This window comes from Oncorhynchus mykiss, chromosome 12 (assembly GCF_057628025.1).
Source record: "Oncorhynchus mykiss isolate SJ-2025 chromosome 12, ASM5762802v1, whole genome shotgun sequence".
In the NCBI taxonomy this organism is placed as follows: Eukaryota; Metazoa; Chordata; class Actinopteri; order Salmoniformes; family Salmonidae; genus Oncorhynchus; species Oncorhynchus mykiss.
This window is the reverse complement of record NC_143033.1, coordinates 13,810,841-13,835,635: the sequence shown is the minus strand read 5'-3', so window position 1 is coordinate 13,835,635 and position 24,795 is coordinate 13,810,841. Positions and strand designations below refer to the sequence as shown.

The 24,795-nt window shown below is 47.2% G+C and overlaps 1 protein-coding gene across 4 annotated transcripts in view; it reads left to right on the top strand.

The window, feature by feature from the left end:
- Positions 1-24,044, top strand: part of LOC110536788 (rab GTPase-activating protein 1) — a 212,942-nt gene extending 188,898 nt beyond the window's left edge. For 2 of the 4 annotated variants that reach the window (XM_036936954.2, XM_036936955.2), the window contains 8 exons: positions 1,102-1,230; positions 7,809-7,901; positions 9,006-9,116; positions 9,281-9,385; positions 11,070-11,153; positions 16,796-16,867; positions 20,335-20,532; positions 21,531-24,044. In XM_036936954.2, coding sequence (XP_036792849.2) covers positions 1,102-1,230; positions 7,809-7,901; positions 9,006-9,116; positions 9,281-9,385; positions 11,070-11,153; positions 16,796-16,867; positions 20,335-20,532; positions 21,531-21,653 — 915 coding nt within the window. In that variant the 3' untranslated portion in view covers positions 21,654-24,044. Of the gene's footprint in view, positions 1-1,101; positions 1,231-7,808; positions 7,902-9,005; positions 9,117-9,280; positions 9,386-11,069; positions 11,154-16,795; positions 16,868-20,334; positions 20,533-21,530 lie in introns of those variants that run through there. The other 2 variants (XR_016484882.1, XR_016484881.1) reach the window with 2 other exon arrangements.
- The last annotated feature ends 751 nt before the right edge of the window (positions 24,045-24,795 follow it).

Sequence of the window (24,795 nt, the reverse complement as noted above, 5' to 3'; positions counted from 1 at the left end):
GACAACAAAGTCAAGGTATTGGGGTGGCCATCACAAAGCCCTGACCTCAACCCTATGGAAAATGTGTGGGCAGAACTGAAAAAGTGTGTGCGAGCAAGAAGGCCTACAAACCTGACTCCGTTACACCAGCTCTGTCAGGAGGAATGGGCCAAAATTCACCCAACTTATTGTGGGAAGCTTGTGGAAGGCTACCTGCTACCAAATACTAATTGAGTGTATATAAAAGTATGACCCACTGGGAATGTGATGAAAGAAATAAAAGTTTAAATAAATCATTCTCTCTACTATTATTCTGACATTTCACATTTTTTAAGTAAAGTGGTGATCCTAACTGACCTAAAACATGGAATTTTATTAGGATTAAATGTCAGGAATTGTGAAAAACTGAGTTTAACTGTTTAAATGTATTTGGTTAAGGTGTATGTAAACTTCCGACTTCAACTGTATGCGAGAATGCTGTTCATTGACTAAAGCTGAGCATTCAACACCATTGTCCCCTCCAAGCCCTCAAAACTGTACATACACACACGCACTACATAGGTACACACACACTTCATAGCTACACACACACACTACATACTGTACACACACACACACTACATAGATACACACACACACTACATAGATACACACACACACTACATACTACACACACACACTAGATACTGTACACACACACTACATAGATACACACACACACTACATAGATACACACACACTACATAGATACACACACACTGCATAGATACATACACAAACACATACACATACACACTACATACTGTACACACACACTACAAACACACACACAACATACTGTACACAACACACATACACACACACACACTACATACATACATACATACATATACACACTACACACCACACTACATACACTACACACCACACTACATACACTACACACACACACTACATACATACACACACTACACACACGGTTCCTCCCCCTCTATTCTCTGTTCCTGACAGTAGTATAGATGGTAGACTGTGACTGAGGGGGGTCTTGGCTGGAACCGAGGATATACCAGAGCCTCTCTAGCTGGGATACGTCTCTCTTTGTCTCTTCTCTCCTGCTTGTAGACCTCAAGGGAAGACCTGCTGGCAACAGACTTTGAGGGGGCGCTCAAGTTCTTCCGGGTCCCGGTTCCCAAACGCTACCGCTCAGAGGAGAACGCTAAGAAACTGATGGAGCTGGCCTGCAGCATGAAGGTACTACAATCTACCCTGGCTAACTCTGTCATGTTGAATCTACCCTGGCTAACTCTGTCATGTTGAATCTACCCTGGCTAACTCTGTCATGTTGAATCTACCCTGGCTAACTCTGTCATGTTGAATCTACCCTGGCTAACTCTGTCATGTTGAATCTACCCTGGCTAACTCTGTCATGTTGAATCTACCCTGGCTAACTCTGTCATGTTGAATCTACCCTGGCTAACTCTGTTATGTTGAATCTACCCTGGCTAACTCTGTCATGTTGAATCTACCCTGGCTAACTCTGTTATGTTGAATCTACCCTGGCTAACTCTGTCATGTTGAATCTACCCTGGCTAACTCTGTCATGTTGAATCTACCCTGGCTAACTCTGTTATGTTGAATCTACCCTGGCTAACTCTGTTATGTTGAATCTACCCTGGCTAACTCTGTCATGTTGAATCTACCCTGGCTAACTCTGTTATGTTGAATCTACCCTGGCTTACTCTGTCATGTTGAATCTACCCTGGCTAACTCTGTTATGTTGAATCTACCCTGGCTTACTCTGTCATGTTGAATCTACCCTGGCTAACTCTGTTATGTTGAATCTACCCTGGCTTACTCTGTCATGTTGAATCTACCCTGGCTAACTCTGTCATGTTGAATCTACCCTGGCTAACTCTGTCATGTTGAATCTACCCTGGCTTACTCTGTCATGTTGAATCTACCCTGGCTAACTCTGTCATGTTGAATCTACCCTGGCTAACTCTGTCATGTTGAATCTACCCTGGCTAACTCTGTCATGTTGAATCTACCCTGGCTAACTCTGTTATGTTGAATCTACCCTGGCTAACTCTGTCATGTTGTTTTCTCTTTAGTTTGAATCTACTCTGGTCAATTGAGTCACTTAATATTGTGTTCGGTTTGTGTCTTGATTAGGGTTTGGTTTGCATACTGTACAAGGAACTAACTGTATGCCTGTACAGTAGAGAGACACAAACAGTAAGTTGGTTCAGAATTGAGTCCCTTTTACAAGCTAATGAACAGCTGGGTGAATTATATTGAATGCAGGGAGTGCGTTCCTTCTTACTGGAAAATGAGTGGATCAATTACCAGTTATACATGAGGCTTTGATTCTAATGGAGCAATTTATATGCTTCAATAATGGGTGGATCAGGAAGCATTCAGGACTGTATGACTGAAATGGAATACTACTCCTAAATAACTTGTGGAGGGCAGTGTTGAGCTGTAGTAGGAACTGTCAGCTATAGCCTGTGAATAACATTATCTCCTGTGCTCTTTACTGACCTAGAAAGTCCCTAATATTTTACATCTTATATGAATGTATCTACATATTTGAAAATCTAAAACACCTAAAAACGTCTGCAATAATTCTCAGGTGTATTTGTCTAATCCCAAACGGCATACCTCTGCTCTGCCTGGACCTAGAAACTCTGGTGTGTGCTTAAACAGATTTATTTTAGACATTTGATCTAAATACTTTGAATTTGGACTACATCTTAAAACCTTTTTCTCAGAGGAGGTTGGCTCATCCTAAACTACATTACATAACACATACAGTCCATTTGGTCAGAGATCACCTGTGTCCTCTGATTCAGACAGGTGTTCTGTTTGGTCAGCTGGCTATAGAACACACCTCTCTTGTCTCATGGGTTATATCTATATCATATAACACAAACCTCTACCATAGCAATTGTTTTTTTGTAATGGCAGTAATGATCGCATGACCAGTAATTAAAGGGTATGTTATAACTAAGGTAGGCGTAGGGGTCAGGCCGGAGGTCATATACCTCTGATGTGACCTTTTTGACAGGTCTGGTCACCTGACCCCGCTCCCTGGTAGAGAGGCATTTTAGAGAAGGATAAGGATCTTAAGGGCTGAGAGGTGCAGGCAGGTCCTCAGAGTGACACACAAACACACACACACTGAGATCCTCAGTGTCACCAAGCTGTCACCAGAAATCTAATTCTGTCACTGCGTCGACCACAAGGACAAAACAAAACCCAGAGCCAGGTGGCAGGATCTGAGAGGTGGATCAGACTCCTTTCTCCTCTCAACTTCCTGCCTCCCCTCTTAACCCCCTGCCAATCCTCTCAACCCCCTGCCTCTCCCTTCAACCCCCTGCCTCTCCCCTCAACCCCCTGCCTCTCCCCTCAACCCCCTGCCTCTCCTCTCAACCTCCTGCCTCTCCTCTCAACCCCCTGCCTCTCCTCTCAACCCCCTGCCTCTCCTCTCAACCCCCTGCCTCTCCCCTCAACCCCTGCCTCTCCCCTCAACCCCCTGCCGCTCCCCTCAACCCCCTGCCGCTCCCCTCAACCCCCTGCCTCCCCTCTTAACCCCCTGCCTCCCCTCTTAACCCCCTGCCTCCCCTCTTAACCCCCTGCCTCTCCTCTCAACCCCCTGCCTCCCCTCTTAACCCCCTGCCTCTCCTCTCAACCCCCTGCCTCTCCCCTCAACCCCCTGCCTCTCCCCTCAACCCCCTGCCTCTCCCCTCAACCCCCTGCCTCTCCCCTCAACCCCCTGCCTCTCCCCTCAACCCCCTGCCTCTCCCCTCAACCCCCTGCCTCTCCCCTCAACCCCCTGCCTCTCCCCTCAACCCCCTGCCTCTCCTCTCAACCCCCTGCCTCTCCTCTCAACCCCCTGCCTCTCCCCTCAACCCCCTGCCTCTCCCCTCAACCCCCTGCCCTGCCTCTCCTCTCAACCCCCTGCCTCTCCTCTCAACCCCCTGCCTCTCCCCTCAACCCCCTGCCTCTCCCCTCAACCCCCTGCCTCTCCCCTCAACCCCCTGCCTCTCCCCTCAACCCCCTGCCTCTCCCCTCAACCCCCTGCCTCTCCCCTCAACCCCCTGCCTCTCCCCTTAGCCTCTTGCCTCTCCTCTCAGCCTCCTGCCTCTCCTCTCCTTGCAGCCTCCTGCCTCTCCTCTCCTTTCAACCTCCTGCTTCCTCTCAGCCTCCTGCCTCTACTTTCCTCACAGCTCCCTGCCTCTCCTCTGAGCCTCCTGTCTCCTGTCTCTCCTCTCAGCCCCCTGCTCCTCCTCTCTCCTCTGCTCTTCTCTCCTCTCCTTCTCTCTTATTTCCCACTCTCTACCACCCTGTTCTGCCCAGGGGCTCTACCAGTCTCCCACTGAGCTACCTTACATCACTGGTAGATTACCATTGAGGTAATGTTTGGATTACTCTACTTTAGTCTGTACAAGCTACTTTACAGAGGCAAGCAGGTATTACTGTAATATTAGTCCCAGGGACTTTACTCTGCTCAGAATCAACCAGTTGTTTTCTACTGTGGCTTCAGTAAGAGAGAGGTGTACAGCATAGCCACTGTTTACAGGCAGTACACACCACACACATAGTCTGTATAGTGCATACACAGTGAAACACACACACACACACACACACTCACACACACAGACACACACACAGACGCACACACACACAGACACACACACACACACACACAGACACACACACACACACACACACACATATCCTTCCCTTTTTTGTAAGCACTGTAGTTGTGTTGTTGTGCTGTTCCTCAAATGTACTTAGTTCCAGAGCCTGGTTTCTGTGTGTGGTTTATATAGCGCTCAGGTGCAGGATTAGAGGTGAACTCTAACAACACACACACACACACACACACACACACACACACACACACACAGAGACAGCCAGAGACAGCCAGCAAGCAAGCAAGCACAGAGCTTCAGTGTTTTTCAAACAGCCGTGGAGGGAGGGCATTTTTCTCTCTCACTCAACTGCTACAGTCGACTACTTGGTCCTTTCAGTAGATAATGTGATAGTGTGGGAATTCAGTTCTAGCTTACAAAAGTAAGTAAGTACAAAAGAAGTTCTCTCACAAATAAACAAACATTTTTGGAATTTGAAAATGCAATTTTTATTCAAGCTTTATATAATGATCACATGTACACAGACACACACAGTTTATTTCATCAGTACGTTGGAAGACTTTTGGGGATGACTCTTTCGGATCCGGGTAGACACATACTTAGGATGAAGATACTCTCATCCTGTCATAGGTTTTGTCAGTAGTGTTCAGTTTGCTAGTCTCCAAGTCTTTCTGTTCTGCTCTGACGGCTTCTCTAACAGCAGCTGTCAGACTGGGACAGCAGCTGTCAGTCTGGGACAGCAGCTGTCGGACTGGGACAGCAGCTGTCAGTCTGGGACAGCAGCTGTCGGACTGGGACAGCAGCTGTCGGACTGGGACAGCAGCTGTCAGTCTGGGACAGCAGCTGTCGGACTGGGACAGCAGCTGTCAGTCTGGGACAGCAGCTGTCGGACTGGGACAGCAGCTGTCGGACTGGGACAGCAGCTGTCAGTCTGGGACAGCAGCTGTCGGACTGGGACAGCAGCTGTCAGTCTGGGACAGCAGCTGTCGGACTGGGACAGCAGCTGTCGGACTGGGACAGCAGCTGTCGGACTGGGACAGCAGCTGTCGGACTGGGACAGCAGCTGTCGGACTGGGACAGCAGCTGTCGGACTGGGACAGCAGCTGTCGGTCTGGGACAGCAGCTGTCGGTCTGGGACAGCAGCTGTCGGTCTGGGACAGCAGCTGTCGGTCTGGGACAGCAGCTGTCGGTTTGGGACAGCAGCTGTCGGTCTGGGACAGCAGCTGTCGGACTGGGACAGCAGCTGTCGGTCTGGGACAGGGACAGCAGCTGTCGGTCTGGGACAGGGACAGCAGCTGTCGGACTGGGACAGCAGCTGTCGGTCTGGGACAGCAGCTGTCGGTCTGGGACAGCAGCTGTCGGTCTGGGACAGCAGCTGTCGGTCTGGGACAGCAGCTGTCGGACTGGGACAGCAGCTGTCGGACTGGGACAGCAGCTGTCGGACTGGGACAGCAGCTGTCGGTCTGGGACAGCAGCTGTCGGTCTGGGACAGCAGCTGTCGGTCTGGGACAGCAGCTGTCGGTCTGGGACAGCAGCTGTCGGACTGGGACAGCAGCTGTCGGTCTGGGACAGCAGCTGTCGGACTGGGACAGCAGCTGTCGGTCTGGGACAGCAGCTGTCGGACTGGGACAGCAGCTGTCGGACTGGGACAGATTGAGTCTCTGTCTAGATTGGCACCTCCTGACTTCAACCCTCTAATTTTATCACAGTGCCTGCCGTTCTGTCTCAACCTCACTGTGGACTGTGGACCTGCCTAAATCTCATTTGCCACAAAACGCACACACTCACATACACACACACATTCAATATTGAAGGCTAGCATTGAAAGTCATGTAGGCTGTGCTGTTCCAGATACAAACACACCCACTAGCTCCTGAGCCATGATAGCAGGGGTGTCAGTAATGTAGCCAGGTTACCCACTATAGCTGAATCCATCACTGGGTTCATTATGGACCGTTCCTCCACAACTGACCCGGTTCTGTACTGTGGTCTGAGCCAGAGGAAATCACAGCCGGCTAAATAGATCTCATTTACAACAAGCTGCCTGCTGGAGAAAGAGCATATTTACACACGCACGCAAACACACACACGCACAGCAGGGGAGAGAAGAGGGAAGTGGAGGGGTGAGGAGGGGAGGGAAGAGGAGGGGAGGGAAGGGAAGAGGCGGGAAGGGGAGAGGAGGGAAGAGGAAGTGAGTGAAGGGTAGGGAAGAGAAGGAGAGGTGAGAGAAGTGAGGGAAGGGGAGGGAAGAGAAGAGAAGAGGGGAGGGATGGAAGGGAAGGGAAGAGGAGGGAAGGGGAGAGGAGGGGAGGGAAGGGAAGAGGAAGGGAGTGAAGGGTAGGGAAGAGAAGGAGAGAAGAGGAGGGAAGGGAAGTGAGGGGAGGGAAGAGGAGGGGAGGGGATGGAAGGGAAGGGGAGAGGAGGGAAGAGGAAGGGATGGAAGGGAAGGGAAGGGAAGAGAAAAGGGGAGGGAAGGGAAGGGAAGGGGAGGGAAGGGAAGGGGAGAGGAGGGAAGAGGAAGTGGGTGAAGGGTAGGGAAGAGAAGGAGAGAGGAGAGAAGTGAGGGAAGGGGAGGGAAGAGAAGAGAAGAGGGAAGGGGAGGGGAGGGGATGGAAGGGAAGGGAAAGGAAGGGAAGGGAAGAGGAGGGAAGGGAAGTGAGAGGAGGGAAGGGGAGAGGAGGGGAAGGGGAGGGAAGGGGAGAGGAGAGGAGGGAAGAGGAAGTGAGTGAAGGGTAGGGAAGAGAAGGAGAGAGGAGGGAAGAGAAGAGAAGAGGGAAGGGGAGGGGAGGGGATGGAAGGGAAGGGAGGGCATCTAAAGAAATGTTAATGAAGCTTGTTTTGCGTCACACAGACAGATGTATTGTTGTTCATGGGTTTTTATTAAATAGGAAGAGGTGCTATACTGTACATGCAGGATAACCTTCAAGTAGCTCGTGCTTGACACAGGTATGTGTGTAGATAGATAAGTGAACCCATATGTTACTATTTTGTTATTATTGGGTATTTCAGCTATCACCTGACTGGTACTGTCATCAAAGATGCCTTTGCTCCATGACTAGAGCTGTAATCAGACAGAGGCTATGGGGAGCCTTCACCTCTGTGTCGTCTACTGTACGTACATCTGTAGATGTTGTCCAGTTACACTGGGTCTGTCTGTCCCTGTCTCTACAGATCAGCCAGAAGAAGCTGAAGAAGTATGAGAAGGAATATGACAGCATGAGAGAACAGCAGGAGCAGCAGGAGGCTCCCATTGAGAGATATGAGGTACGAACACTCAACCAATTCATCAATCAATGTGTTAGATTGTTTACCTGCTTTCAGTCGTTCTATTATATAGACTTTTCTTATCTTCTCCCAAGAGAAATGGTAATCACAGAACACTTCAGTGATCCAGGGAGTCCAGTTTGTCTCTGAAATAGACTGTGTACACATGCACCTACTTGTACACATATCCAGTCCATTAGCTAGTTGTAATGCCATTCATGTCTGCAGTGCATGTGAATGTGTACTGCAGACAGGTCCATTTTTTTTTACCAAGGCTGTTCTCAGAGGATGTCATTTACAAGAATAGTGTAACATTATATATGTCACCAGTCCACTGAAACAGGAAGACAGCAACAGGCTACACTCTCTTCTATCAGCAACAGGCTACTCTCTCAATTCTATCAGCAACAGGCTACTCTCTCTCTTCTATCAGCAACAGGCTACTCTCTCTCTTCTATCAGCAACAGGCTACTCTCTCTCTTCTATCAGCAACAGGCTACTCTCTCTCTTCTATCAGCAACAGGCTACTCTCTCTCTCTCTCTCTCTTTTCTACCAGCAACAGGCTTCTCTCTCTCTCTCTCTCTCTCTCTCTCTCTCTCTCTCTCTCTTCTATCAGCAACAGGCTACTCTCTCTCTTCTATCAGCAACAGGCTACTCTCTTTCTCTCTCTCTCTTCTATCAGCAACAGGCTACTCTCTCTCTTCTACCAGCAACAGGCTACTCTCTCTCTTCTATCAGCAACAGGCTACTCTCTCTCTTCTATCAGCAACATGCTACTTTCTCTCTTCTATCAGCAACAGGCTACTTTCTCTCTCTCACCCTCTCTTCTATCAGCAACAGGCTACTCTATCTCTATCTCTCTCTCTCTCTCTCTCTCTCTCTCTCTCTCTCTCTCTCTCTCTCTCTTCTATCAGCAACAGGCTACTCTCTCTCTCTCTCTTCTATCAGCAACAGGCTACTCTCTCTTTTTCTAATCCTCTACTCTTTCCACTCTTCATCTCACTGACTCCTCTTAACTTTCTCTCTCCCAATATCTCTACTTCCCCCCTCTTCCTCTCTCCTCCACTCACTCACTCTTACCTTCCTCCTCTCCTCCCCTGTAGAGGGAGAACCGTCGTCTCCAGGAGGCTAACATGCGTCTGGAGCAGGAGAATGATGACCTGGCCCATGAACTGGTCAGCAGCAAAATCGGTCTGCGCAAAGACCTGGACAACGTAAGACACATCCCTCGTGAATCCTTTTTTACTTGTGCAAGTCTGTAAACCTGTATGTGTGTTTATACATTTTCTAATACTCTGCTAGGTTTTTCATGTCATTTGGCATTAGCTAATATCAGTAGACCTGTACCCATGTGTCTGTCTGTCTGTCTGTCCCTCAGGCTGAGGAGAAAGCAGACGCTCTGAACAAGGAGCTGTTGATGACCAAACAGAAGCTGGTGGATTCAGAGGACGAGAAGAGACGACTAGAGGAGGAGTCTGCACAGGTCTGTCTGGCTGGCTGGCTAGCTGTCTGGCTGGCTGTCTGGCTAGCTCTCTGTCTGTCTGGCTAGATGTCTGTCTGGCTGTCTGGATAGCTGGCTGGCTGGCTGACTGGCTGGATGGCTGTCTGGCTGGCTAGCTGGCTGGATAGCTGGCTGGCTGGCTGGCTGACTGTCTGGCTAGCTGTCTGGCTAGCTGGCTGGCTGACTGTCTAGCTGTATGCCTGGCTGTCTGGATGGCTAGCTGTCTGGCTGGCTGTCTGGATAGCTGGCTGTCTGGCTAGCTGGCTGTCTGTATGGCTAGTTGACTGTCTGTATGTATGGCTAGTTGGCTGTCTGGCTAGCTGTCTGGCTGACTGTCTGTTTGGCTAGCTGTCTGGCTGACTGTCTGTTTGGCTAGCTGTCTGGCTGACTGCTCTTTGGCTAGCTGTCTGGCTGACTGTCTGGCTAGCTGTCTGGCTAGCTGGCTGGCTGGCTGACTGTCTAGCTGTCTGTCTGGCTGTCTGGATGGCTAGCTGTCTGGCTGGCTGTCTGGATAGCTGGCTGTCTGACTGTCTGGCAAGCTGTCTGTCTGACTGTCTCTGGCTAGCTGTCTGTCTGGCTAGCTGGCTGTCTGTATGGCTAGTTGGCTGTCTGTATGTATGGCTAGTTGGCTGTCTGGCTAGCTGTCTGGCTGACTGTCTGTTTGGCTAGCTGTCTGGCTGACTGTCTGTTTGGCTAGCTGTCTGGCTGACTGCTGTTTGGCTAGCTGTCTGGCTGACTGTCTGTTTGGCTAGCTGTCTGGCTGACTGTCTGTTTGGCTAGCTGTCTGGCTGACTGTCTGTTTGGCTAGCTGTCTGGCTGACTGTCTGTTTGGCTAGCTGTCTGGCTGACTGTCTGTTTGGCTAGCTGTCTGGCTGACTGTCTGTTTGGCTGGCTGTCTGGCTGACTGTCTGTTTGGCTGGCTGGCTGTCTGGCTGACTGTCTGTTTGGCTAGCTGTCTGGCTGACTATCTGTTTGGCTAGCTGTCTGGCTGACTGTCTGTTTGGCTAGCTGTCTGGCTGACTGTCTGTTTGGCTAGCTGTCTGGCTGACTGTCTGTTTGGCTAGCTGTCTGGCTGACTGTCTGTTTGGCTAGCTGTCTGGCTGACTGTCTGTTTGGCTGGCTGTCCATTTAAAATAAACAAAAGATTCCTTTAGTATTGGAAAAGAGAACGGAGGTCCACTGACCATGGACATTGATGTATTGGTTTGATCCATAAATATACCATTGTCCTTTGGAGAGTCGCTGAATGTTCTTCAGATTGCTCGTCTGTTGATGCACCTTGATTGGAGAGCAGTGTTGTTTCTGCCTTTCTGTCTCTTTAAGACAGAGGGGGATGTTGTCCTCCCCTATTCACTGTGGCCACTGCCTGTGTTCCAGGACTTTGGCCCAACACAGGACCTGTCATTACCTGCTCTCTCTACGTTATTTCTCATGATGTCCACTTATGGGAGAAACAGTCGCTCAAGGGACATCTGTTGCTGTCCTCTTCATGACTACATTACACTCCTCATTGAGTGTGTCACTACTGTAGGGAGTTTATACAGGCCCAAGGACAGTTGACTGCTGACTGAGAGGAGGTTATCATGTAGGTCACAGTAGGCAGCCATGAGAATCATTCATTCAGTGTATAATATCACTGCGTGCGTGCGCCTGCGTGTGTCCACAGCTGAAAGAGATGTGCAGACGGGAGCTGGGTAAATCAGAGTCTGAGATAAAGAAGAATGGTTCCATCATAGGAGAGTACAAACAGGTAAGACAGGATATGTTTAGTTTTGTTCTACATGTATAAAGTCATTTCATATTGTATTCTACATAGTGACATGATATGTATTACTTACCTAGGGACTGTGGATGTAAATTAGCCATCTAGGTCATTTGTCTACACTATGTTTTGATCACAACTGACAGATAAATCAAATCAAATCAAATGTTATTTGTCACATACACATGGTTAGCAAATGCTTGTGCTTCTAGTTCCGACAATGCAGTAATAACCAACAAGTAATCTAGCTAACAATTCCAAAACTACTGTCTTGTACACAGTGTAAGGGGATAAAGAATATGTACATAAGGATATATGAATGAGTGATGGTACAGAGCAGCATAGGCAAGATACAGTAATGGTATTGAGTACCGACAGAGATGGCCGCCTCGCTTCGCGTTCCTAGGAAACTATGGAGTTTTTTGTTTTTTTACGTGTTATTTCTTACATTAGTACCCCAGGTCATCTTAGGTTTCATTACATACAGTCGAGAAGAACTACTGAATATAAGATCAGCATCAACTCACCATCAGTACGACCAAGAATATGTTTTTCGCGACGCGGATCCTGTGTTCTGCCTTACAAACAGGACAACGGAGTGGATCCTATGCAGCGACCCAAAAAAACGACTCCGAAAGAGAGGGAAACGAGGCGGTCTTCTGGTCAGACTCCGGAGACGGGCACAGCGCGCACCACTCCCTAGCATTCTTCTTGCCAATGTCCAGTCTCTTGACAACAAGGTTGATGAAATCCGAGCAAGGGTAGCATTCCAGAGGGACATCAGAGACTGTAACGTTCTTTGCTTCACGGAAACGTGGCTTACTGGAGAGACGCTATCCGAAGCGGTGCAGCCAACAGGTTTCTCCACGCATCGCGCAGACAGGAAAAAACATCTTTCTGGTAAAAAGAGGGGCGGGGGCGTATGCCTTATGACTAACGTGACATGGTGCGATGAAAGAAACATACAGGAACTCAAATCCTTCTGTTCACCTGATTTAGAATTCCTCACAATCAAATGTAGACCGCATTATCTACCAAGAGAATTCTCTTCGATTATAATCACAGCCGTATATATCCCCCCCCAAGCAGACACATCGATGGCTCTGAACGAACTTTATTTAACTCTCTGCAAACTGGAAACAATTTATCCGGAGGCTGCATTCATTGTAGCTGGGGATTTTAACAAGGCTAATCTGAAAACAAGACTCCCCAAATTTTATCAGCATATCGATTGCGCAACCAGGGGAGGAAAGACCTTGGACCATTGTTACTCTAACTTCCGCGACGCATATAAGGCCCTGCCCCGCCCCCCTTTCGGAAAAGCTGACCACGACTCCATTTTGTTGATCCCTGCCTACAGACAGAAACTAAAACAAGAGGCTCCCACGCTGAGGTCTGTCCAACGCTGGTCCGACCAAGCTGACTCCACACTCCAAGACTGCTTCCATCACGTGGACTGGGAGATGTTTCGTATTGCGTCAGATAACAACATTGACGAATACGCTGATTCGGTGTGCGAGTTCATTAGAACGTGCGTTGAAGATGTCGTTCCCATAGCAACGATTAAAACATTCCCTAACCAGAAACCGTGGATTGATGGCAGCATTCGTGTGAAACTGAAAGCGCGAACCACTGCTTTTAATCAGGGCAAGGTGTCTGGTAACATGACCGAATACAAACAGTGCAGCTATTCCCTCCGCAAGGCTATCAAACAAGCTAAGCGCCAGTACAGAGACAAAGTAGAATCTCAATTCAACGGCTCAGACACAAGAGGCATGTGGCAGGGTCTACAGTCAATCACGGACTACAGGAAGAAACCCAGCCCAGTCACGGACCAGGATGTCTTGCTCCCAGGCAGACTAAATAACTTTTTTGCCCGCTTTGAGGACAATACAGTGCCACTGACACGGCCTGCAACGAAAACATGCGGTCTCTCCTTCACTGCAGCCGAGGTGAGTAAGACATTTAAACGTGTTAACCCTCGCAAGGCTGCAGGCCCAGATGGCATCCCCAGCCGCGCCCTCAGAGCATGCGCAGACCAGCTGGCCGGTGTGTTTACGGACATATTCAATCAATCCCTATACCAGTCTGCTGTTCCCACATGCTTCAAGAGGGCCACCATTGTTCCTGTTCCCAAGAAAGCTAAGGTAACTGAGCTAAATGACTACCGCCCCGTAGCACTCACATCCGTCATCATGAAGTGCTTTGAGAGACTAGTCAAGGACCATATCACCTCCACCCTACCTGACACCCTAGACCCACTCCAATTTGCTTACCGCCCAAATAGGTCCACAGACGATGCAATCTCAACCACACTGCACACTGCCCTAACCCATCTGGACAAGAGGAATACCTATGTGAGAATGCTGTTCATCGACTACAGCTCGGCATTCAACACCATAGTACCCTCCAAGCTCGTCATCAAGCTCGAGACCCTGGGTCTCGACCCCGCCCTGTGCAACTGGGTACTGGACTTCCTGACGGGCCGCCCCCAGGTGGTGAGGGTAGGCAACAACATCTCCTCCCCGCTGATCCTCAACACTGGGGCCCCACAAGGTTGCGTTCTGAGCCCTCTCCTGTACTCCCTGTTCACCCACGACTGCGTGGCCACGCACGCCTCCAACTCAATCATCAAGTTTGCGGACGACACAACAGTGGTAGGCTTGATTACCAACAACGATGAGACGGCCTACAGGGAGGAGGTGAGGGCCCTCGGAGTGTGGTGTCAGGAAAACAACCTCACACTCAACGTCAACAAAACTAAGGAGATGATTGTGGACTTCAGGAAACAGCAGAGGGAACACCCCCCTATCCACATCGATGGAACAGTAGTGGAGAGGGTAGCAAGTTTTAAGTTCCTCGGCATACACATCACAGACAAACTGAATTGGTCCACTCACACAGACAGCATCGTGAAGAAGGCGCAGCAGCGCCTCTTCAACCTCAGGAGGCTGAAGAAATTCGGCTTGTCACCAAAAGCACTCACAAACTTCTACAGATGCACAATCGAGAGCATCCTGGCGGGCTGTATCACCGCCTGGTATGGCAACTGCACCGCCCTCAACCGTAAGGCTCTCCAGAGGGTAGTGAGGTCTGCACAACGCATCACCGGGGGCAAACTACCTGCCCTCCAGGACACCTACACCACCCGATGTCACAGGAAGGCCATAAAGATCATCAAGGACATCAACCACCCGAGCCACTGCCTGTTCACCCCGCTATCATCCAGAAGGCGAGGTCAGTACAGGTGCATCAAAGCTGGGACCGAGAGACTGAAAAACAGCTTCTATCTCAAGGCCATCAGACTGTTAAACAGCCACCACTAACACTGAGTGGCTGCTGCCAACACACTGACACTGACTCAACTCCAGCCACTTTAATAATGGGAATTGATGGGAAATGATGTAAATATATCACTAGCCACTTTAAACAATGCTACCTTATATAAATGTTACTTACCCTACATTATTCATCTCATATGCATACGTATATACTGTACTCTATATCATCGACGGTATCCTTATGTAATACATGTATCACTAGCCACTTTATACTATACTATGCCACTTTGTTTACATACTCATCTCATTTGTACATACTGTACCCGATACCATCTACTGTACCTTGCCTATGCTGCTCTGTACCATCACTCATTCATATATCCTTATGTACATATTCTTTATCCCCTTACACTGTGTACAAGACAGTAGTTTTGGAATTGTTAGTTAGATTACTTGTTATTACTGCATTGTCGGAACTAGAAGCACAAGCATTTCGCTACACTCGCATTAACATCTGCTAACCATGTGTATGTGACAAATAAAATTAGATTTGATTTGATTTGAGTATATACATATGAGATGAGTATGTAAACAAAGTGGCATAGTTAAAGTGGCTAGTGATACATGTATTACATAAGGATACAGTCGATGATATAGAGTACAGTATATACGTATGCATATGAGATGAATAATGTAGGGTAAGTAACATTATATTAGGTAGCATTGTTTAAAGTGGCTAGTGATATATTTTACATCATTTCCCATCAATTCCCATTATTAAAGTGGCTGGAGTTGAGTCAGTGTCAGTGTGTTGGCAGCAGCCACTCAGTGTTAGTGGTGGCTGTTTAACAGTCTGATGGCCTTGAGATAGAAGCTGTTTTTCAGTCTCTCGGTCCCCTGCTTTGATGCACCTGTACTGACGTCGCCTTCTGGATGATAGCGGGGTGAACAGGCAGTGGCTCGGGTGGTTGTTATCCTTGATGATCTTTATGGCCTTCCTGTGACATCGGGTGGTGTAGGTGTCCTGGAGGGCAGGTAGTTTGCCCCTGGTGATGCGTTGTGCAGACCTCACTACCCTCTGGAGAGCCTTACGGTTGAGGGCGGAGCAGTTGCCGTACCAGGCGGTGATACAGCGCGCCAGGATGCTCTCGATAAGGGCCTCCTGAGTGGGGAAGCGGTCTAAGGCACTGCAGACAGACAGACAGACACAGGCGACAGACACAGGCGACAGACACAGGCGACAGACACAGACGACAGACACAGACGACAGACACAGACGACAGACACAGACGACAGACACAGACGACAGACAGGCGACAGACACAGACGACAGACACGGACAGACAGACAGACAAGAGACACAGACAGACACAGACGCACAGACAGAGACACACAGACAGAGACACACAGACAGAGACACACAGATAGATAGACAGACAGGGAACTCCCAGTCAGGCTTTGGCTACCATCCTCACAGGGATGTATAGTTTCTCTTGAGTCACTCATAGGACAGTGGTTATTTTGAAGGAGGCGGTTTAGCTGTGGGATGATAAGGGTTTGTTATGAGCAGGTTTTACATTATTTATGATATCTGTCTGTGGGATGAGCCGTTGTCATCTTTTCACACTTTACAACCTCTCATTTTAGAGACACTCCCCCCACCCCTACACCCTCAGACCTTTGCCCCCCACCCCTACACCCTCTGACCTTTGCCTCCCCCCACCCATACACCCTCTGACCTTTGCCTCTCCCCCACCCCTACACCCTCAGATCTTTGCCTCTCCCTCTCCCCCACCCCTACACCCTCTGACCTTTGCCTCTCCCCCACCCCTACACCCTCAGACCTTTGCCTCTCCCCCACCCCTACACCCTCATATCTTTGCCTCTCCCCCACCCCTACACCCTCAGATCTTTGCCTCTCCCCCACCCCTACACCCTCTGACCTTTGCCTCTCCCCCACCCCTACACCCTCAGATCTTTGCCTCTCCCCCACCCCTACACCCTCTGACCTTTGCCTCTCCCCCACCCCTACACCCTCAGACCTTTGCCTCTCCCCCACCCCTACACCCTCAGATCTTTGCCTCTCCCCCACCCCTACACCCTCAGACCTTTGTCTCTCCCCCACCCCTACACCCTCAGACCTTTGTCTCTCCCCCACCCCTACACCCTCAGACCTTTGCCTCTCCCCCACCCCTACACCCTCAGACCTTTGCCTCTCCCCCACCCCTACACCCTCAGACCTTTGACTTCCCCACACAGTCCAATACGTCCCCACAAGTTTTGTCTGTCCATGTGGAGTTGACCTCAGTGCTCTGTTTGACCTTTTGACCTCTGTGTTTATCCCTGTAGATCTGCTCTCAGCTCAGTGAGCGTCTGGAGAAACAACAGATCGCCAACAAGGGAGAGGTGGAGAAGATCCGGGTGAGGCCCCATCCTCACATGACCTGACACACGATCACATGACAGACCGCAATCACATCAAACAATCACGACAATCACGTGACAGATATGACTGACCACTGTATTAAAACACGTGACGTCACACAAACAAATGACTGGCAAGACACACAATCAATCAATCACATGACATGACAGAGTACTGTATATGTTGATGCTCTCTTTGTGTGGCTGTGTTTGTAGTGCTGCTTAGCGAGTTAACATTAGCTGTTTATGTATACAGGTTAGTCTCATGTAGAATATCAAGTGTGTAGTATACATGATTATAGCCTTAGTGTAATTATATGCAGACATTAGTAGTCTTATATGAGGATTATGATGAAGAATCCAATGCGATTCCATTTTGATGACAAACAGAATAGCCCAGTTCTTCGTTTGTGAACAGTGATAGTGGATGGTAAGTACAGCCAGGGCAGTAGTGTTTCTCATGTCCAGGCTAGGTGTGGTGATGGGGTGGATGAGAGGGCTCTTGAAGCAGCTGGGGACTGTCTCACCAGTGGAGGAGAGACCCTCACCCTGACACTCAGCCTGACACTTAAAACCTCTTCTCATCCCCTTGCTAGCCTCCTTACAACCACTCTGTCCATTACAGCAGCTGCAGCCTGAATTTACTCAATCCCACACCTCCCGGGGGAGGGGGAGGGGGTGGGGAGGGGGAGGGGCGGTGCTTATATACTCCCTTAAAAGACTGACAATAGAACAGTTTTTCCATTCTGAAACGCCGTAGTCAGTATACGCTCCCTCAAAATATCCAGCTTTAATCTAAGATAATTCAAGATGTCATTTATTTTGACGTGTTTGCCAAAGAAATCTTAATCACGCAATTTTACATCTAACTCATATTTCTTTCAGTTAAAAAATGAAAACGAGTAGTCTCTCATTGAATGACAACAAAGATTTGACGAAGGGGTGTAGATTTAGGCTTACCCCCAGAAAAAAATGTGTGTGCCCAAAACAAACAAAAACATCACAAAATGTATTCATAATATATACACAAACTCTGCCGAGCTGTTTCAGCTGGGAAGCATGCGGACGCCTTTAGATGCTCTGTGGTGTAGTGTTATAACCTGTACCTGATTTATATAGTGTGGTGTTATAACCTGTACCTGGTTAATATAGTGTGGTGTTATAACCTGTACCTGGTTTATATAGTGTGGTGTTATAACCTGTACCTGGTTTATATAGTGTGGTGTTATAACCTGTACCTGGTTTATATAGTGTGGTGTTATAACCTGTACCTGGTTTATATAGTGTGGTGTTATAACCTGTACCTGGTTTATATAGTGTGGTGTTATAACCTGTACCTGGTTTATATAGTGTAGTGTTATAACCTGTACCTGGTTTATATAGTGTGGTGTTATAACCTGTACCTGGTTTATATAGTGTGGTGTTATAACCTGTACCTGGTTTATATAGTGTGGTGTTATAACCTGTACCTGGTTTATATAGTGTGGTGTTATAACCTGTACCTGGTTTATATAGTGTAGATTTATATAGTGTAGTGTTATAATCTGTACCTGATTTATATAGTGTGGTGTTATAACTTGTACCTACCTGGTTTATATAGTGTGGTGTTATAACCTGTACCTGATTTATATAGTGTAGATTTATATAGTGTGGTGTTATAATCTGTACCTGGTTTATATAGTGTAGATTAATATAGTGTAGTGTTATAATCTGTACCTGATTTATATAGTGTAGATTTATATAGTGTAGTGTTATAATCTGTACCTGGTTTATATAGTGTGGTGTTATAACCAGTACCTGGTTTATATAGTGTGGTGTTATAACCTGTACCTGATTTATATAGTGTAGTGTTATAACTGGTACCTGATTTATATAGTGTAGATTTATAATCTGTACCTGATTTATATAGTGTAGGTTTATATAGTGTGGTGTTATAACCTGCACCTGATTTATATAGTGTAGATTTATATAGTGTGGTGTTATAACCTGCACCTGATTTATATAGTGTAGATTTATATAGTGTAGATTTATATAGTGTGGTGTTATAACCTGCACCTGATTTATATAGTGTAGTGGAATAACCTGTACCTGGTTTATATAGTGTAGTGGAATAACTTGTATCTGGTTTATATATTGTTGTGGTATATCCTGACCTAATTTATATAGTGTAGTGGAATAACCTGTACCTGGTTTATATAGTGTAGTGGAATAACTTGTATCTGGTTTATATGTTGTTGTGGTATATCCTGACCTGATTTATATAGTGTAGTGTTATAATCTGTACCTGATTTATATAGTGTAGGTTTATATAGTGTGGTGTTATAACCTGTACCTGGTTTATATAGTGTGGTGTTATAATCTGTACCTGGTTTATATAGTGTGGTGTTATAACCTGTACCTGGTTTATATAGTGTGGTGTTATAACCTGTACCTGGTTTATATAGTGTGGTGTTATAATCTGTACCTGGTTTATATAGTGTGGTGTTATAACCTGTACCTGATTTATATAGTGTGGTGTTATAACCTGTACCTGATTTATATAGTGTGGTGTTATAACCTGTACCTGGTTTATATAGTGTGGTGTTATAACCTGTACCTGGTTTATATAGTGTGGTGTTATAATCTGTACCTGGTTTATATAGTGTGGTGTTATAACCTGTACCTGATTTATATAGTGTGGTGTTATAACCTGTACCTGGTTTATATAGTGTGGTGTTATAACCTGTACCTGGTTTATATAGTGTGGTGTTATAACCTGTACCTGGTTTATATAGTGTGGTGTTATAACCTGTACCTGGTTTATATAGTGTGGTGTTATAACCTGTACCTGGTTTATATAGTGTAGATTTATATAGTGTAGTGTTATAACTTGTACCTGATTTATATAGTGTAGTGTTATAACTTGTACCTGGTTTATATAGTGTGGTGTTATAACCAGTACCTGGTTTATATAGTGTAGATTTATATAGTGTAGATTTATATAGTGTAGCGTTATAATCTGTACCTGGTTTATATAGTGTGGCGTTATAACCAGTACCTGATTTATATAGTGTAGTGTTATAACTGGTACCTGATTTATATAGTGTAGATTTATAATCTGTACCTGATTTATATAGTGTAGGTTTATATAGTGTGGTGTTATAACCTGCACCTGATTTATATAGTGTAGATTTATATAGTGTAGATTTATATAGTGTAGTGGAATAACCTGTACCTGATTTATATAGTGTAGTGGAATAACCTGTACCTGGTTTATATAGTGTAGTGGAATAACTTGTATCTGGTTTATATATTGTTGTGGTATATCCTGACCTGATTTATATAGTGTAAATAACCTGTAGAATAACCTGTGACCTGGTCTAAGGCTGTGAGAAGTACAGTGTCCTCCTTAACTCTAATGGGATAAGGTTAGGGTTAGAGATGCAATGTTGTAACCTGGCCTATGATGTCTCTCTCTCCCCCAGCTGAAGGTGGAGGGCTGTGAGAAGTGCTCTATCCTCTTCAACAAGGAGGGTCGTCTAAAGGCAGTGAAGAAGATGAAGGAGGGCAGCGAGGAAGAGACGGACGAGGAGAAGGAGGGTCTGAAGAACCAGCTCAGAGAGATGGAGCTGGAACTGGCCCAGACCAAACTACAACTGGTGGAGGCAGAGTGCAAGATACAGGTACTGACCCAGACCAATGATACAGGTACTGACCCAGACCCTGACCCAGACCAATGATACAGGTACTGACCCTGACCAATGATACAGGTGCTGACCCTAACCCAGACCAATGATACAGGTACTGACCCTGACCAATGATACAAGTACTGACCCAGACCAATGATACAGGTACTGACCCCTGACCCAGACCAATGATACATGTACTGACCCTGACCAATGATACAGATACTGACCCTGACCCAGACCAATGATACAGGTACTGACCCTGACCAATGATACAGGTACTGACCCCTGACCCAGACCAATGATACAGGTCCTGACCCTGACCCAGACCAATGATACAGGTACTGACCCTGACCCTAACCCTAACCCAGACCAATGATACAGGTACTGACCCAAACCCAGACCAATGATACAGGTACTGACCCAAACCCAGACCAATGATACAGGTACTGACCCTAACCCAGACCAATGATACAGGTACTGAGCCTAACCCAGATCAATGATAGAGGTACTGACCCTGACCCTAACCCAGAACCCAGACCAATGATACAGGTACTGACCCTAACCCAGACCAATGATACAGGTACTGAGCCTAACCCAGATCAATGATAGAGGTACTGACCCTGACCCTAACCCAGACCAATGATACAGGTACTGATCTCAAACCCTGACCCAGACCAATGATACAGGCACTGACCCCTGACCCTAACCCAGACCAATGAACTCACCTGGCTATAGCAACTGAACTCACCTGGCAACTGAACTCACCTGGCTATAGCAACTGAACTCACCTGGCTATAGCAACTGATGTCTACTGATATCACTTCATTTAAATTCAGCTGCTATATCATAACAATTCATGAAATAATTGCTGAAGGGAATTTGAGGCAATACAAGTTTGAATGATTTCTAGGCTCAGTCTCCTGTCCCATTACCCCAGGCTAGCTCTGCAGCCCCTTGCCTAACCTCCTTCCTGTATGTTTTCTTCCCTGCAGGACTTGGAGCACACCCTGGGTCTGGCCTTGAACGAGGTCCAGGCAGCCAAGAAGACCTGGTTCAACAGAACCTTAACCTCCATCAAGACCGTGACCGGAGCACAGGGGAAGGAGACGACCTAACCTGAGACCCACCTCCTCTCCTCCTCGACCACAGACCATTCCCTGCTGCTCCCAAACCTCGACCCGTTCCTCTCCCAGCCTCCCCCTCCTCCCCCTGGTCAGGGGTACCAGCCACTAACTTGACCGGAGTGAACCAAACCTCACCACGACAGGAGTTTTAAATAAGGACTGAGTTCAAAGGTACCACTGCCCCAAACTAAATGATATACTTAATTAAAAAAGAAACAGAAAAGAAAAGAGTCTTCAACATTGGTCTTTATACTACTGATATTTAACAGGTAAGGAAGGAGTTGTAGAGAGTTACCTGAACTGTCCTCTCTCCAGACATGGGAAAGACAGCGCTTCATTATGCTGATTTCTCTCCAGACATGGGAAAGACAGCGCTTCATTATGCTGTCCTCTCTCCAGACATGGGAAAGACAGCGCTTCATGTTACTGTCCTCTCTCCAGACATGGGAAAGACAGCGCTTCATTTTACTGTCTTCTCTCCAGACATGGGAAAGACAGCGCTTCATGTTACTGTCCTCTCTCCAGACATGGGAAAGACAGCGCTTCATTTTACTGTCTTCTCTCCAGACATGGGAAAGACAGCGCTTCATGTTACTGTCCTCTCTCCAGACATGGGAAAGACAGCGCTTCATTTTACTGTCCTCTCTCCAGACATGGGAAAGACAGCGCTTCATTTTACTGTCTTCTCTCCAGACATGGGAAAGACAGCGCTTCATGTTACTGTCCTCTCTCCAGACATGGGAAAGACAGCGCTTCATTTTATGCTGTCATCTCTCCAGACATGGGAAAGACAGCGCTTCATGTTACTGTCCTCTCTCCAGACATGGGAAAGACAGCGCTTCATTTTACTGTCCTCTCTCCAGACATGGGAAAGACAGCGCTTCATTATGCTGTCATCTCTCCAGACATGGGAAAGACAGCGCTTCATTATGCTGTCCTCTCTCCAGACATGGGAAAGACAGCGCTTCATTATGCTGTCCTCTCTCCAGACATGGGAAAGACAGCGCTTCATTATGCTGTCCTCTCTCCAGACATGGGAAAGACAGTGCTTCATTTTACTGTCCTCTCTCCAGACATGGGAAAGACAGCGCTTAATTTTAATGTCCTCTCTCCAGACATGGGAAAGACAGCGCTTCATTTTACTGTCCTCTCTCCAGACATGGGAAAGACAGCGCTTCATTATGCTGTCCTCTCTCCAGACATGGGAAAGACAGCGCTTCATTATGCTGTCCTCTCTCCAGACATGGGAAAGACAGCGCTTCATTATGCTGTCCTCTCTCCAGACATGGGAAAGACAGCGCTTCATTATGCTGTCATCTCTCCAGACATGGGAAAGACAGCGCTTCATTATGCTGTCCTCTCTCCAGACATGGGAAAGACAGCGCTTCATTATGCTGTCCTCTCTCCAGACATGGGAAAGACAGCGCTTCATTATGCTGTCCTCTCTCCAGACATGGGAAAGACAGTGCTTCATTTTACTGTCCTCTCTCCAGACATGGGAAAGACAGCGCTTCATTTTACTGTCCTCTCTCCAGACATGGGAAAGACAGCGCTTCATTTTGCTGTCCTCTCTCCAGACATGGGAAAGACAGCGCTTCATTTTGCTGTCCTCTCTCCAGACATGGGAAAGACAGCGCTTCATTTTGCTGTCCTCTCTCCAGACATGGGAAAGACAGCGCTTCATTTTGCTGTCCTCTCTCCAGACATGGGAAAGACAGCGCTTCATGTTACTGTCCTCTCTCTAGACATGGGAAAGACAGCGCTTTATTTTACTGTCCTCTCTCCAGACATGGGAAAGACAGCGCTTCATTTTACTGTCCACTCTCCAGACATGGGAAAGATAGCGCTTCATTTTACTGTCCTCTCTCCAGACATGGGAAAGACAGCGCTTCATTTTACTGTCCTCTCTCCAGACATGGGAAAGACAGCGCTTCATTTTTACTGTCCTCTCTCCAGACATGGGAAAGACAGCGCTTCATTTTTACTGTCCTCTCTCCAGACATGGGAAAGACAGCGCTTCATTTTACTGTCCTCTCTCCAGACATGGGAAAGACAGTGCTTCATTTTACTGTCCTCTCTCCAGACATGGGAAAGATAGCGCTTAATTTTACTGTCCTCTCTCCAGACATGGGGAAGACAGCGCTTCATTTTACTGTCCTCTCTCCAGACATGGGAAAGACAGCGCTTCATTTTGCTGTCCTCTCTCCAGACTACTTGCACCAACAAGAACTCCAACTGTAATCTAGGTACTACCAGAGCTAAATAACAGCCTCCTTCTTTTCAAACTGAGCGTTTCTCATTTCTGTTCTATGATACCTTTCTTTTTCTATATATGTGTGATTCTGAACATGCTTATGAATAAACATGATGAGTGAAAACTGAGCACACCAGAGTGTATGTATGGGTGTGCTTATTAATGTGTGTGTGAGTGTTAAGGGGAGTGTGAGTGTGCATGTACAGGTAACTGCCAAAATAATGGAAGCGATTAAATGAGGGATAGAAAGTTTTTTGAAAGCAGATGCCTCCATACAGGTGTGGTTCTTGAGTTAATTAAGTAATTAACATCCCATCATTATGGCCATGTATTAAAATGCTGGACATGTCATTATTTTGGCTACCATGGCTATACCCCCCACAGGACACGAGTGGTCACTGAATGGTTTGATGAGCATGAAAACGATGTAAACCATATGCCATGGCCGCCTGTCACCAGATCTCAACCCAATTGAACATTTATGGGAGATTCTGTAGCGGAGCTTGAATCTGAGACCAGCTGTTTCTCTGGCTTCTGTACTAGAAGACCCTTCATGACCTCTTTCTTCATGACCTCTTTCCATCAACAAAACACCAAAATATGGAATTTCACTTGTAGAATCTATGCCCTGGGTACGTTGAAGTTGTTCTGGCTGGTGGCGCCCCAGCGCTCTATGAAGACACTTTATGTTGCCATTTCCTTTATTTTGGCAGTTACCTGTGTGACTGATGATGTTTCTGAGTTTGGTTTTCCTGTGAAGTTCAGCAGGATAGGAGCTGGGTGCTGTATAGTGGGCTGAGGGGGAGTTATATGAGGAAGAGTATCTTACTGATGAAGCCTTGACTTGAAGGTTGAGGGGAACATGGTAAACATTATGTA